Below are 16,566 nucleotides of genomic sequence, written 5' to 3'. Positions count from 1 at the left end.
AACGCAGGGGGCTGGAATAGCAGCGTTTCAACTGAGGGCCCAAACCTTTAGAAGTCTCATTCCATCCAAAAGCAGAAATATAAGAGATGGGTTTTCAAAGGCTCAAGGCTGGTCTCGCATGTCTACAAGGCTTTCCACCCAGTGGCTTAGGAAAGAGGGGTGGGGGATATGGACATCAGGTTGGTAGGGGCTACGGCATCCTTCCTCCTCTCCCCACTCCTCCCCTCATCACGCACATGCCCCCTTCCCTTCCCCCGTACCTCTAGTTGTTCACTGCATCATCACTCCCGCCGACATCAATTCCAGGTGCCATGCATAGGAAGTGATATCAGTGGGAGAGATGACTGGGTCATGAGGAGCACGTTGGAAGTTTTTATTGCTCGAGGCAGTGAACAACTAGACATACGGTGGAAGGGAGGGGGCATGTGTGTGGCAAGGGGGGGATCGGGGAAGGAGAGTGAGATAGTGATGAGGGCGGGGAGGAGTGCCTCTCACCCTTGCTCTGCCACAGCATCCAAGAGAGGTTTTTATGGTGTCAAAACCAGCATCAAAATTGCAGAGAGCCTTGAGTAAGCATGCAGGATCCCTGGTCACTCTTATCTGTGCACTTTCCCACCCTCTCTAAGTCTGGTCTCTGCTCTCTCAATCCAATCCAATCCAATCCTTAAGTTTATATACCAAATCATCCCCAAGTACAGGGGCTCAACTCGGGTTATAAAACCTTCCCTAGAATGTACTACCTGAGACAGTGGGTCATGCTCTCCCTCGGATTGTTTTCACAGCCTGACCATTTCACTATAATGCATTCTCCTAGATTCTCTTCTTTGTCTTGTATGACTGTCTGACTAGATGTGCCGGCAGCGATGGCCCTCCGAACATGCTGCAGGTAACATGGCAGCTGCCCGAAGGGTGCCCAGCCTTTGCTTCACCCCACCTCCCGGCTCTCCCCTGCTTCCTCTGATGTCATTGGATATGACAGGAGAGGAGGGGCGGAGCAACTTTCTTGCTGGCAAAATTCAAAAGCTGAACGCTGGAGAGCATCGGCCTTTTCTCCGTGCTCCTGGCGTTCAGATCGTCCCCTGACCTCCCGCCACTTAAGTTTCCCATGTTTCAGCAACAGACATGAATTATGTTAGTAAGTAAGTGTGTCAATAAGCTGTACTCTCTTATTGTGCATAGCAGAGTCAGGTATATAATGTTAAGAAGAAGCGTACCAGCAAGTTGTATTCTGTTACTGCTGATGTCACAACAACGGATGCACTCGAGTCCTGAAAATTCCTGCCAAATACTGTTTCTCCAAATTTAATGTTTTGTATTTTTTATTTATTTTTTTTTCACTACCCCATTTTAGTTTAGTTTTTGTTTTTTTTTAAATTCATTTTACATTTCATTGTAAACTGCTTAGATTTACCTATTTGCAGTATATTAAATAAAGACATTGTTCACCTCACTGGCCTGCATGGCAGGTGGACTAGCGAATTGTGGGCAGGCCTGGAATGGATTGATGCAGTGGCTTCGCTGGAAAGGAGGCTGGCAGGTCACAGAAAGGACTGAAGGTCGTGCTCCCTTGCTGGAGGTCAAGGCGGGGAGCAAGACTTAGAGAGGGATTAAGGCTCGGGTGATTCCTAGGGTGTTATTTCTTGCAAATCATTAATAAAGTTGTGGCTTTTTGTCCCAGAAATTTCTCTGTGATTTTATTCTTAATGCCAGTTGCAGGGCATACGAGGGGGTGCAGCCTGCCTATGTTTATGCAAGCTCTACGGAGTAAGCACTGTCTTTCATACACATCTGTGCAACAGCTGTATTTTCCTAGTAGCTCTTTAACAATGATAGCCAATAAGAGTGGTAATTCTATCTGCAGAGAAAGAAAGCCAGATATCAACAGGGACCTACTTACTGCGGGGAATTGATATTATATCAGGAAGCAAATTAAACAGCCTCAATGGTTCTTTCTGTTCTTATGAGTTGTCATCTTCTAGTTAAAAATAGTCATTGTGCTAAATGTCTGCGACTGCTTAGCCATAAATGTGAAAAAGTTCTCTAGCGCAAAGCACATCCCCTTTCACGCTGTCATGGTCCAGGCTGAGACTGAAACAGGGAAGCAGTGAAATGCGCTCAAATAGATAAAACGCATTTTAACAGTCATCAGGGACACAGAGCCACAGAAACAAAATCCCTCATGACCATGGTGAGGTCTGACAAGTCCACATTTTGCTGCAGTGTTGAACTCTCCGAGATCGAGCAATGAAAAGTTTTGGTGTTTCCAGCTGCAAAACACCAGATACAATTTTTTACCGTATATCTTAAAGATTTTTTTTTTTTTTTAATTGCTAATTGCACGTTGCAAACGATAGTCAAATCTTACATAGATGAAGCATTTTGGCAAGTTCCCCGACCCATTAAAAGAACTGGCTGGGGGTCTGTGGGAAGGAAAAAAAGATAAGCTCGCCTAAATCTTCCAGCTATCCCTCAATTCTGGGCCTGGGAGCAGAAGAGTCTCTAGTAACAGCTCAGAATGCGAAGCTTTGGCTCCTAAGAGTTTGCCTTTGTCCTTAAATGATAAATAGTTGGACTGTGAAACACTGGACAATGGTTTTCCTTAGTGGTTACTTGGACTCCCAGGGCCAACTGAAACCCACATAGTTGATTAACGATCCGACTTCAGCCTGGCTGTGAAACTGCTCACAGGGCTAGTCGGAGGCTTCAAAGCATTCTTAAACAGTGGCTTGGGGAGCTATAGTTGTGCTTGCTCTGTAACCAGAAGAGTTGCTCCCCATCCTCTCTCACTCCCCCCACCCAAAAAAATAAAAATAAAAAAACACACACACAAAAAAACCCCACACAGACACACACAAAAATGCACACATACACACCGCTGCCTCAGCACCCTGAGGTTGCAAGTTCGATCCCAGTGCTGCTCCTTGTGAAACTGCCAGGACAGATGGGGAAAATCCTTAAGAGCACCCGATTACTACTCAATATACTGTAAAACCACTTTTGGTGACTCATTATGAAAAGGCAGTTAATCCCAATAAATAAATGCACACGTGCACACACACTTCCATTCAGGGATTCAGCTGGGGCCTCTAATGCTCACTGGGCAAATGCTGGAAATTTTCAAACGCCAAATGAAAATACTCGTAACCTTTACAGTAGAAATAAATTGTCTTTCACGTCTCTTTCTGCTCATTTATTTTGAGAGACTCCAGTGATACGGAAGTTGCTTTCTGCACATTCAGTGAAGTGAGATGAGAGGTGCTAGCACTGAGCCACTACAAGTTGCTGCCCCAAGCAACATGGACATAACTGCTCTGGAAATTCACTGTACTGACATCTATATCAGTGCGGGGAGCAGAAAAAAAAAATCTGGGGAGTGGGCTCACTATGGTGATCGGTATCTGCACCTTTCATGCTCTGTTGCACTACCAGGTGTATCAAAGAGAGCACTGTAAATGAAAAACAGAAGGCTGCTTCCCTACAGACGTAGTGCACCACCTGCCATGATTTGAAGGAGAGGAAAATGAAGGCCTGGTGTCTGAGACTCCTCTGTGCTGATAGACTGGAGTCAGAGAAAAGTAGTGAACACAGATGTCTAGGAAGTGTCAGTGATCCAGACCATGTAGGTTCCTTCGTGGCTCAGAAGCTCAGGATCTACAACATCTGTGTGACTGATGCCTTACCAAGCATTACAGCTTATTAGGTTTCTGGAATTTCTAAGAGGAAGATGATGAGCAGTCATAACACCTTAATAGAAACATGATGGCAAATAAAGTCTAAATGGCCCATCTAGTCGGCCCATCAGCAGTAACCATTATCTCTTCCTCTCTCTAAGAGATCCCACATGCCTATCCCAGGCCCTCTTGAATTCAGACACACCTCTTCTGGGAGACTGTTCCACGCATCTACCACTCTTTCTATGAAAAAAAGTGTTTCCTTAGATTACTCCGGAGCCTATCGCCTCTTAACTTCATCCTATGCCTTCTTGTTCCGGAGCATCCTTTCAGTTGAAAGAGACTCAACTCATGCACATTTACGCCACGTAGGTATTTAAACATCTCTATCATATCTCCCCTCTCCTGCCTTTCCTCTAAAGTATACAGATTGAGATCTTTAAGTCTGTCCCTATGCACCTTATGACGAAGACCAAGCACCATTTTAGTAACCTTCCTCTGGAACAACTCCATCCTTTTTATAACTTTTTGAAGGTGCAGCCTCCAGAATTGTACACCATATTCTAAATGAAGTCTCACCAGAGTCTTATACAGGGGCAGCAATACCTTCTTTTTCCTACTGGCCATACCTCTTCCTCTTGATCATTAAAAAGAAGTCTCTACCTCGAAGGGGAAGACACAGCTCTCCTGCACCCAGCCTTGAAAAAGAATTACACAATTAAGACATAAGAATAAAAGTACTGGGTCAGAGAAATGGTCCATCTAGCCAAGTAGCCCGTCCTCACATTGACCAATCCAGGTCACTAACACCTGGCAGAAACCCAAAAAGTAGCAACATTCCATGCTACTGATCTAGGGAAGGAGTGGCTTCCCCATGTCTGTCTTAATAGCAGACTATGGACTTTTCCTCCAGGAAATTGCCCAAACCTTTCTTAAAACCAGCTACGCTATCCGCTCTTACCACAACCTCTGGCAATGCATTCCAGATCTTAACTATTCTCCAAGTGAAAAAATATTTCCTCTTATTGGTTTTAAAAGTATTTCCTTGTAACTTAATTGAGTGTTCCCTAGTCTTTGTAATTTTTGACAGAGTGAAAAATCACTCCACTTGTACCCATTCTACACCACTCAGGATTTTGTAGACTTCAGTCCTATCTCCCCTCAGCTGTCTCTTTTCCATGCTGAAGAGCCCTAACCTTTTTAGTCTTTCCTCATACAAGGGGAGTTCCATCCCCTTTATCATCTTGGTTGCTCTTCTTTGAACCTTTTCTAATGCCGCTATATCTTTCTTGAGATAAGGAGACCAGAACTGAACACAATATTCCAGATGAGGTTGCACCATGGAGTGATATGGGGCATTCTAGCATTCTTAGTCTTGTTAACCATCCCCTTTCTAATAATTTCTAGCATCTTATTTGCTTTTTTAACCTGAACAGGATGATAGTTTAAGGGTACAGGATAGTTTAAGGGTCCATTACATAATCCATATATTTTATGACATGGTTATGGTTATCTTTAATTTCATATACTGCCTATGGATTGATATGATAAACTCTAGGCTACCTATGTGATAATTTACTGTGTATGTTTTATTCTAAGCTGCTTGGTTTCAGGCAGGATAGAAAAGTTTAAAATAGTGTGGAACAGAGAGCATCACAATGATACTTCTCCCAAAGGATGCAAATTCAAAAGATTCCTCAACAGGACACTCTCCTTTCAAGCTGTGATCTGGAACACCACCTTAAATGACCTAATCCTCAACCATACATCCAGAAAATCACAAAAAACCCACTTATTCGGCAAATTTATCTGATCCCTCAATTCTGCTAAACACTTTCCTCGTCTTACACGTTCCTTCCTCCTACCCTATACCACCCCGTCACTTAACTGTCTTCTACCCCTTCCCAAATCTAACTGATGTTACCTTGTTGTCCTTACAGCACCTCTTGTTATACACCATTTTGAACTGAAAAGGTATGACGGGATATAAATAAAGCTATTATTATTATACTGGACTGTAGCATCCAGTGACAAATACGAATCCACCAAGGGTTGTGAATGAAAACAAAGTGTTTGATTTTGGATAACACCTCTCTTATTTAGCTCTGTGTACATCATTCTGTTCAAATTGTTTTTACAATATGCATAGCAAACTCTAAAATGACATAACAAATATCGTTATGTCTTCATGTCTCTGTTCCTTCCTAACTGAAATCTGCTCTAGCAGATCTGTACATAAACTAAAGAAGCTCTAGAAACATCTTCGCAGGCCACAAGATGGAGTGAGGCCAGTCCTTCCCCAGGAAAACTGTCATTTCTTCTCCACGTCAAATCATGTCATCTTCATTTAGACCCCAGGTTGGGCTCAGAACTTTTCAGTGGCCCCCCTCGTATATTTCAGAAAGACTTATTTATTTCAAAAGTTTCTTGGAATGGGATGATAGTTGGTAGCTATGATTTGTTATTTTTTTGGCTATATACTTTTGCATTTCACTGTGTTAGTAGTTTCTTGCTTTTTTTTGTTACCCGCATAGAACTGCAAGATTTTGTGGGATAAAAATAAAGCATTATGTTATTATTCTATAAGTTATGTATGTAACTGTGCACTCCGTCAATGCTCTGCCCAGGCTCCACCCGCACAAACATGCTGTTATTCTGGTCATTTATTTGAACTCCTGGCGCCCAATGTTGGACCTTCCTTAAAGAATGCTTTGTCAGTGACTGTCCCATATACATATTGGCATGTCCAAAAAAGTTCCATTTTCGATGAGTGAACGCTGGAATTAGCAAATGCTTGCTTCAGACACTGACCAGGCTGTCACTCGTCTGTTGAAAGCAATAATAAAAATGAGAGTGGGGCGTGTGGTCTGTTCGTGTTTGCACAAGTCCTGCAAATTTCATATTACTGTACTGCTGCTCAGTTCATTTGTATTAATACATAACCGTGTCCTTGCCTATTCTTTCCTCAGCACACAGTTGGAAGCTAATTACCTGATTATGTAAGAGAATCGTCTGGTGATATTTCAGTTTAGTAAACAACATTTCCAAACATTCATGAACCTTTTTTTTTATCAGGGTGGAACTGAGTATCTAGAAAATAAATTTTAACTCACAAATGGGAGAGCCATTGCCGCTCTCTGGAAATGAGCTATGAGAAATAGATCTACTTGCCGGGATCTACTTGCCGGCCTTGACGTAAGGTTCCAAGAGGTGCCTGATTTTCAGCATTTCAATCCCTGTCCCTAGCCCTGATGTCTTCAGCAACTTTCTGTCCCCGATTCTAGCAGTGGATATAGAGGCATCTGGCAGAACTTTTCTCCCTGCCCCTTGGCATACTGCAGCCTCTTCTGTGCACCTTGGCACTCTCCCCTCACCCTTATATTGGCATTAAAGCATCCTCCACATACATTTCATGAGCGCAATGCCTTTGAAAACTGGCTTGTCACAGTGAGCTTTGAAAAGAGGAATCTCTGCCATTCCTCCATTTCTCTAATTCATGAGCTGCTACAACGTGGGAGCACATTTCTAGAAATGAAGCTGCACGCAGGAATATAGAATACAGCCATAACTGCCTGCCAATGCGTTCCACAGCTTAATACCTGCAATACATAAAGCAGCGACTCTGATCTTTCATGCATTATCAATTCTAATAACTTTTGATTTTTAGATCTCAAAGCTCTATTAGGTGGATAAGGCTGATTTTAAATTATTTATATTGCAAAATCTATGCAGGTTACATAAAAACATACACAGTTCATATTACACGCAGATGCTTTTTTTTGCATCTGGAGCAAAGGTGGATTTAGTGAGAACTGCAGTAGGATTTGAACTCACTTCCTCATGCTACTCTTCCATTTTATTCTTTGAATGGTTTGAAAAAGAAGGTGAAATTTTCAGCATACTTTGAGGAACCAATTTATGCTCTGCTACAAGACCATGATTTGCATTTTACTGCTTCAGTTTAAGGCAGGTCTAGTGACCAACAAAGTCTTTCTACAAGTACCTTTAAGGTCAGGAGGGGATTTATTTCATGGCTACATCTGTAGGTTTCAGTATTTGCATAGTCAGACATCTTGCATAATTCTTAATAGGCTTCAGCTAAATCTTAAATACAGAAGAATTTTCTAATCCATGCTCACCTATTTGGGAGTCAAAATCGGGAATAACCTCGCAGAGACAGTTAGAACAGAACCCAACCATGCCCTATTCTGGAGGAAATTGAAAACTTTACTCTTTGATAGTTAATATCTATATGATCTTCTGATGTACCTCTGTTCTTTTACCTAGTACGATCAGATCCCTCCCTTCCTTACCCTCTCCCCTCCCTCCCTTTTATGCCCCGACTCCCTTTCCCACCGTGGGTCACCTAGAGCCTGTTTTAGGTTTGTACACACAAATGCTAGATTAGATAAGATTAGAAAGAAACCCAGAAATCCACTGAGTTCAGCCTTCCTGTGGTACTTCAAGGGATGATGGCAAAACAATGTCCATCTGGTGTCAGGAATTGATCAGACTTGTCTGACAAGACCTGCCCCTGGTGAAACTACTATATTCTAGACACCTGAACATTCCTTGTGTTAGAAGTATTCCATCGATTTGCTGAATAACAAGGTAGACTTAGTGAAAGCCAGTAAAGCAGATAGGTATCCTGCTACTTCTTGGGCTGCTGCCAGACACTTGTGTCCTGAATTGACCTGGCCATTTTGGGAAATAGGATGAGGTTTGATGGACCTTTGATCTGACCTGGTCCAGCAGTTTTTATGTTCTCCAGAGGCTTTGCCAAGTATCCTGGCTCTCAATTTAATCATCAAAATTTAAGCAAGAAACAAAGCAAAAAAAAATCCCATTTCACTGTGGTGCAAATTTCCATAGAAGAAATAATGACATGTTACAGAGCTGCAGATTTTGCAAGTTGTTGAAATTGATAAAACTGGTGATGCTTAATTAAACTTCACCCTTCCAGTTATATCTTGTACTCTATATGCCTTAAATAAAATATGCAACCACTTTAAGACTAAGGCAGTTCTCACTCATTTTCATTTCTTCTCCCTTTTCTTGTGGTGTTGCAAACCACTCAGATAATCTGTTTGAAGTGCAGTACAGCAAACACTGAGCAAGCACGGAAACTTATCAAATAATTCAAGAGGCTAGAGATACTGAGACGAAGTCTTCAAGAACTAGAAAAACATATCTTGGAGCTGCAGAAGAAATACCTTTGGAGAGAGACTTCTGTACAATGTTACGGTCAAACACATTCAAGTCTGTCTATCTGCTGGACTCTGGAACAAGTTTTCATCTGATACAGTTTGAATATGATGCCATTAGCTTGTGTCTTTCCCTAGCCAGGGATAATAAAGTTGGTTTTAGAATAGAGAATGACAAGGGGACAAATTTTTCTCGTCCCCGTGAGTTCTTTTCATGTCCCTGCCCCATTCCTGCAAGCTCTGTCGTCATTTGCACAAGCCTCAAACACTTTAAAAGGCAGAGTTTACAGGAATGGGGCAGAGACAGGGACTGCGACAAAGCTCGCAGAGATAGAGACTGCGACAAAGCTCGCAGAGATGGGACGGGGAAATTGAGTTCCTGCAGGGACGGGGACAAATTTGTCCCCGTGTCATTCTTTACACTGCACCACTCTAGAAATCAAAATGTAGTAAAAGTGAGCCAAGTAAAGGATAATCAAGCCATAGTGACATCACTGATGAGGTTGGCTATTATTGGTAGAATGAGGCATTATGACATCACAATACCAGCTCTGGTTATCAGAAGCTGAAACCTTTCACACTATTTATTCAATTTTCTATACTGTTCTCCCAAGTATAGAATGACATAGAGACAAATTTTTCCCTGTCCCGCGGGAACTCATTTTTCCCTCCCATTCCCACCACCCCCCCCCCCCCCCGAGTTCTTTTCTTGTCCCTGGCCCGTTCCTGCAAGCTCTGTCCTCATCTGCACAAACCTCAAATACTTTAAAATCATAAATGTTCAAGGCTTGCAGAGCTTACAGGAATGGGTCAGGGACAGCGACAAAACTTACGGGAACTTGACGGGAAAATTGAGTTCCTGGGGGGGGAGGTACAAATTTGTCCCTCTGTCATTCTCTATTTTAGAGCATACTAGCTCACTACCACACAGACAACACTGGCAGCACTCCTGCATCACAACCATCTATAGTATGTACTGAATGCAAAAATTTCAGTGGGGATGGTAACATAATCTGTTGGCCAGATGGTTCCTTGTATATTAACAATATGTTTATGAGGTCGTGCTTTGTAATTCTAGCACAATGCATTCAAGTAGATGAGTCAAGGTTGCCTGCTTATATATTGTATCAGCTCTCAATACCATAAGAAACAGAAGAAACTGGGATGGAATGTCAAAACCAAGGGCAAGAAGTCTTCTAGAAAATGTAATTAGTTATTATACAAGGTGGATTGGTTCATCAGAGAAGAGGAACTCAAATGTCCTTTTTGCAAACACCAAGGAATCTAAGATACTTCCTAACTGGTGAAAAGAATATAGAAGATCTTTATGCTCTTGGAGCAACAGAATCTGACCGAAAGATGGTAGTAAAAGGTTTACCTTCCTTAGATGGTAGTGAAAGTTTTCAAGCTTTGAAAAGTTTGCCTTCCTTAGATAACTGAGTGAGAACCTCGTTTCTTTGGGGGGAGACCATCCACAGTAGATAGCATCATGGCTACAAGGACAAAAGGTGGACGTGGCTACACCCTGCTGAACCCCTCCCTACACCTCAGTTTGGAAGAATGTTATCCAACGGTGAAAAATGGATGCTTCTTTTTTTTTCTTGGATTATTAGACCAGATAACTGGAGGGCGAACAGCTAGTCAGCAAAATCTAAATGCAAAGTTAATTGTGCAATATGCTGGCACACTGCAGTAGCCGGTGTCTCTCCAGCCAACCAGTTGGGAAGGAGTCAAATCTCATAGACTGAAGAGTAAGCATGCCAGTCAAAGTGCTGACTCAATTGTGCCAGATGCAATTCGCAGGGCAATGGCAGAAGCAGCCCGAGGACCTTTGGCCACTAGTTTGCAATTCATTCATATTTGGCCATCTCCAGGGAAATATGCTAAGCCACAGAGAAAATTCAGGTTCCTGCTTGCAAATCAGACCCTGAAGAATCAGAGCCCACTTTTCATTTCTATGAGAAAGAAAAGCTACTTAGTTATGGAAAAGGGAGCTTGCACTTAACAAAATAAGAACGCGATTTAAAATGACCCCGGTACTTTAATCTCATTCTGCTGAATGGGTTCCAGGGCTGTACAGGAACGGTGAGATATGATTGGATGCATTGAGCCATGTGACTGCTGTACATTGAAGAAATGAGACATGCCACTTGCAACTAGGTAACAAACATCTGCAAACAATGTTGCCTGAAGGGTGCTATATAGAATGTCACCATTTTATTAGTACATGAACATGAGAAACAAAGAGTTACATAAAATGCTTATTTATGTTTTTCTAGGAGTGGCCAAGTGGTAGAGCTGCTGACTTAACACCCAGAGGTTGGGGGACCAAATCCCAGTGCTGCTCCTTATGACAGGAGGGAGTGGGCATCCTTCCTTCTCTTTTCGCTGCTAGGGGGGAGGGGTTGGTTGGTTCCCAGTGCCAGGACATCGGAGACGGCTTTTTTACTTTCTTTTTTTTATGGGGCAGAAATTATACATGTGTAGCACATGCACAACATCTGTCCAGTAAAAAAAAAAAGAAAAAAGGTTTCTTGCCCCAAACAGCTGAGTGGCAGGAGGTGCTTTCAGGCCTTCCCTGCTTTTCAGCTGCTGGGACTTCCCTTTGCTGGCTTTGCACATGTGTGAGAGTTGTTCTCACACTGGTCAATCAGGCGAGAGACATGGAGATTATGACGAACCTCCATGCAAATTATTTGCATGCAATCTTTTTGTTACATAGTTCGCTCTTTCACAATCGGTCAGAGAATCGGTCAACTGCATACCTGTCGGTATTAGCGATTATGTTTAGTGCATCCAGGCCTTAGCATATGCTAGTCATTAGCCTGCACTAATGGAGTTAGCGCCCCTTGGTGAATTCACCCCTAAATGTTCCATTTTTATTTTTCTTCAAACGTAATAAAGATATACTTAAAAAAATAAAAAGAATAGTGCTGTGATATGGGCTAAATGGAAATTACTGAATTTTATACCATTCTGTATTTCCTAATTTGATTTTCAATGTTTTTGTAATGCAACTCACAAAAAAAAAAAAAAATAGTGCTTAGCAACGTATGCATGCAAATCCTAATTGGAGCCAATTAACTGCAATAATTGGTTCTTAGCTCCCAATTATCGCCAGTTCTCAGTTTGTTACTTAAATTGCATGCCCAAATTAGGCAGACACTCAAATTTGCACATACAATTTGGGGCACCATATATAGAATATGTAGGAATGTGAATACTGGGGGGAGAGGGGGCATATCCGTGGGTAATAGGTTCCAAGACCTACCACGGATACGTGAAACTGCGGATAATAGCGAACGCTATTATCCAATGGTTTATCCACCCGAGCATCAAGCACTCTCGCCTGTACTCTACCCTAACATGCTCACAGGCTCCTTTCCACTGATGTCAAATCCTGCTCTCATGACCTGGATGTGACCTTAGAAGGAAGGAGCTCAAGCCATCACAAGCAGTAGGCAGAAGATTTCACTCACTGCCAGTGAAGTTTTTTTGGAGGTGTGCTGGGGTGGGTGTGGGTGCACTGGGGTGAGTGGGAGTGCTCATTGCTCAGGTGGTGAACCATGGATAATTGAAACCACGGGTATGGGTAAATCCATATAGAGATTTACAACAAAGAAATTAAACAGCAAAAAAGAGCACAAGAGTTCAAGTAAAAGATTTTTTTCATATCTTGCTTATTCGTGTGTGACTCTCCTATTCTGAAGAAATAGTACATTTCAAACAGGTCCATTATGAATGAAATACAGGCAATCCCCAAGTTACAGACACCTGACTTAAGTACAACTCATACTTAAGAATGTATTTGCGGCTTCATTTGATTTCACTGAGCAGCATTTTCAGTGGCATAGACCAGCGTTTCGCAACTTGGTCCTGGGGTATCCCCTTGCCAGTCAGGATTTTAGGATATCCACAATGAATATGCATCAAAGACATTTGCGTAAAATGGAGGCAGTATATGCAAATAAAGTTTAGGCATATTCATTGTGGATATCCTGAAGACCTGTTCTAGACTCCTATTCTTCTCCTGTAGCAGATTCAGGAATGATGAATGGCCACATTAAGAACAGTGTGTGGTTGTGCATTCTGTACCTTAGAGGGAACCCTAGTAGGGACGTTGGCCCTTTCAGCTGGGAGCAGAGAGAGGTAAGCAGCAAGAATCTTAAAACCTACAAGTTCTGAGATACATACAAATCTGACTTAAGAACAGCTTTAAAAACATTATTCATTCTTAACCTAGGGACTGCCTGTAAATACATAACAATGAAACAGCAATTCAGAGAAAAATAAGGCACAGGGTGTTACTGAGAGAAAAAGCCCAGTCTCTGCAACCAAGCGGATCAGAAACTGAATTCATAAGCTGTCCATGGTATCATCAGTCAATTCCAACTGCATAAACCCAATATAACATTCCAAAAAGTGCCAAATAATTTAAAGGGACTTCTGAAATGGTTAAACTGGGGAGACAGAGGGAGAAGAGCAGGCAAGTTTCAGGCTAGAGAATGGATGGGAGGCAGAAAGGGGAAGATGTTAGCAGAAGTAAAGTTTTATGGCTATGAACCTTTTGGTTTCAATTAGATCTGCTTTGGAAATCGACAAGCATTTTCTGGAATTTCTTTTGATTCCCATCTAGGCATTTTTCATCTGTTTTTTTACCAATTTCTAATTTATGTGTTCTTTCAAATTTCAACAAAGTTCCAGCGCTTCCTTGTTACAGCTGCTGCTTCGTTTTCTGTGCTGGCTGAGTTTGTTTTAACTAACAACAAGAAATCTGCTTCAAAATATAAAAAAGAAAAAAAAGCACCCCACCAATTTCCCAAACTTCATGTGCATCTCTAGAGCAGAAAAAAAAGTCTACAAGCTGGGAAAACATCCTGTGAAAACTCATAAGGAATAATTTTAGGATCTTTACCTCTTCATCCTTTTGTATTTCCCTTCATGAGCAGCATATATTGATTCACCCTTTGTCCTGTGTGTCTGTCATAATTAGACTGTAAGTTCTTTCAGCAGGAACCGTCTCTTGCGTGAACCTAGTAGTGCTATAGAAATAATAAATTGTAGTAGCAGTAATTGTGACACCCTGAGTCAATGTACTTTGGAGGTACCACCAATCCCACACTGGATCACTTCCAGCTACCTGTCCCTCCTTCCCTTGCCCCCTTCCCCTGTGGGTTCAGCTTTCACCCTCCCTTGGGACAGCATCTTCCCCACCCCCGTCCAATCTCTTTCCATATTCTCTTTCCATATTCTCTGTGTTCCAGCCCTGCTCCCTCATCTCTCTCAAGCCCCCACTGTCCTGTAAGTCTATATCATTCACCAATGGCAGCAACATGACAGACTGCCTTTGGCTGGTACCCGGGTCTTCACTCTGCAATGTCCCATTCATAGGAAATTACATCAGAGAAGGCAGGTCATGGCAGTGGGAAGACAAGATGAAATGTGTTGGCACCCTTAATTGCCGACGCCCTGGGCCAAAGCCTCACCTGGTCCAAAGGTTAAGCCAACCCTAGGTAATTTCATAACAGGGCACCTGTGTGAAACTTCAGAAAGTGTACCAGTTCTAACCCTATATTATAAAGGCAGCAGAGCCCCTTGAGTTGTCTTTATAATGCACAAATTTTCACCCACATTAAAAATTCAACCCTTTTACTAAACTGTGGCTTAGTGCGTGGTAACTGCTACCACTAGGGTTACCAGACGTCCAGATTTCCAAGGACGTGTCTGGGAGTCTGGATGGCTTTTCAAAATCTGGCACTTAGCTGGGTTTTGAATAGCTTCCTTGAAATCACGTCAGGCAGGAGGGCATCCATGCGTATGCGTATGCCCTCCTGCCCAATGATAGCAGGCGAGAGGGGGGGGCAGGGAAATGTTTCAATTTAACATACAGCAAGCAGGAACACAGGGCCAGGTCCTATAGCTAGGTATCTTTATTTAGCTCCAAGCTTCCTTGGCATCTGGACACTCAGTGATATGTGGGTTCTTATATTCATTTGGATTTGTCTAGCACAGGGGTGCCCAATGGTCGACGTGGTTTGTATTTAACATTTTATTGTTGGTAGATCATTTTGACTTGGTCATTCTAAAAGTAGCTCGCAAGCCAAAAAAAGTGTGGGCACCCCTGGTCTAGGAGGTGAAAGACCCTGACCCACTGGTACGTTTCAAATCACTTTTGCACTAAATTTTAAACTGTCTTTCACTTTGAATCACGGATGTCTCTTCTCTCTTTGGTTCAAAAGCTCTTTGCTAGGCTCACAATCAGCAGTGCCTGGCTAGAAGCGCTGTCTGCGCCTAGGAATAAAACCCTTCCAACTCCTACAGACAAGTGTGCAGAGAGCTGGATTTTAATGCAATTTTCAGCACCACAGGAGAAAGAAGAACCCCAATTACTCTAAAATGATTGATTCTCACGAGGCAGTCTTGAAAGTCTCTGTTCCTCCCTGGTGCATTTACAGCCTACTTGCTCTCTTAACCTGATAGGAAAGTGAGGGGAAATGATCTTTAGAGACCCATTAGCTTGGCAAACTTTAAAATAGATTTATAAAGGGGGGGGGGGTCCCGCATATGTTGAGCTTCTCTATCTAGAGCTGGTGGCAGTTACGCTACGTCATAAAGGAACCAAAAGTGAGCCGGGGAAACGGGCCTTTAATCGGGGGTTCATGTCGCGGGTTTCCTCGGGGTCTGGATAGGGAGCGGAGGCCAAGACCCAGGAAGCTCGTCATGTCACACAAAGCTCAGGGAGAAAGGGTTCGAGAGAGACGGACATAGATGTGAACCGAACAACTGTGTCAGCAAAGACAAGAAGCTCGAGCTGCTCTCAAACCTCTCGTCGCCGAGGACCGGAAATCACCTTCAGCTCAGCTGTAGTAGTGAGAGACTTTAGGGGGCAGCGGTCCGGCAACATCCCCTCACCTTGGCGGTCGCAGTTTGCTCGTCCGGCGGCGCCTCAGCTGCAGCGGCCGCGTTCAGAAATGGCGCGCAGCCGCCCGGATGAAGCGTCTTCGTGACGCGGCTTCCTGTTTCCGCCCGGGCGGGTTACGTCAGAGAGAAAGCTCGCGGCGGCCGCGCGCCACTTCTGAACGCGGCCGTTTGCGCTGAGGCCCCGCTGGAAAAGGAAAACTGTGACTCGGAAAGGGGGGGGGGGAAAGAGGTTGAGCGGCGTTGGGGCTTTATGATGGTTCATTAGGTGCGTGTAGGAAGGATGAGGTGAGGGGGAAGGATACTCCATGGAATTGGGGTGGAGGGAGAAGGAGGGGCAGGATACTCCATGGAATTGGGGTGGAGGGAGAAGGAGGGGCAGGATACTCCATGGAATTGGAGTGGAGGGAGAAGGAGGGGCAGGATACTCCATGGAATTGGGGTGGAGGGAGAAGGAGGGGCAGGATACTCCATGGAATTGGGGTGGAGGGAGAAGGAGGGGCAGGATACTCCATGGAATTGGGGTGGAGGGAGAAGGAGGGGCAGGATACTCCATGGAATTGGGGTGGAGGGAGAAGGAGGGGCAGGATACTCCATGGAATTGGGGTGGAGGGAGAAGGAGGGGCAGGATACTCCATGGAATTGGGGTGGAGGGAGAAGGAGGGGCAGGATACTCAATGGAATTGGGGTGGAGGGAGAAAGAGGGGCAGGATACTCAATGGAATTGGGGTGGAGGGAGAAAGAGGGGCAGGATACTCCATGGAATTGGGGTG

General features: G+C 43.5%; 1 protein-coding gene across 3 annotated transcripts in view; it reads right to left on the bottom strand.

Moving 5' to 3' along the window:
• Window positions 1-15,875, bottom strand: part of ALDH1L1 (aldehyde dehydrogenase 1 family member L1) — a 101,982-nt gene extending 86,107 nt beyond the window's left edge. For 2 of the 3 annotated variants that reach the window (XM_033926481.1, XM_033926484.1), the window contains exons 1-2: window positions 15,726-15,875; window positions 13,791-13,917 (exon numbers count right to left, since the gene is read on the bottom strand). In XM_033926481.1, coding sequence (XP_033782372.1) covers window positions 13,791-13,798 — 8 coding nt within the window. In that variant the 5' untranslated portion in view covers window positions 13,799-13,917; window positions 15,726-15,875. The remainder of the gene's footprint in view (window positions 1-13,790; window positions 13,918-15,725) is intronic. The other variant, XM_033926482.1, reaches the window with a different exon arrangement.
• Between the last annotated feature and the right edge of the window lie 691 nt (window positions 15,876-16,566).

This window comes from Geotrypetes seraphini, chromosome 17, assembly GCF_902459505.1.
Source record: "Geotrypetes seraphini chromosome 17, aGeoSer1.1, whole genome shotgun sequence".
NCBI classification, from domain to species: domain Eukaryota; kingdom Metazoa; phylum Chordata; class Amphibia; order Gymnophiona; family Dermophiidae; genus Geotrypetes; species Geotrypetes seraphini.
This window is presented reverse-complemented; position numbering and strand designations above follow the sequence as displayed.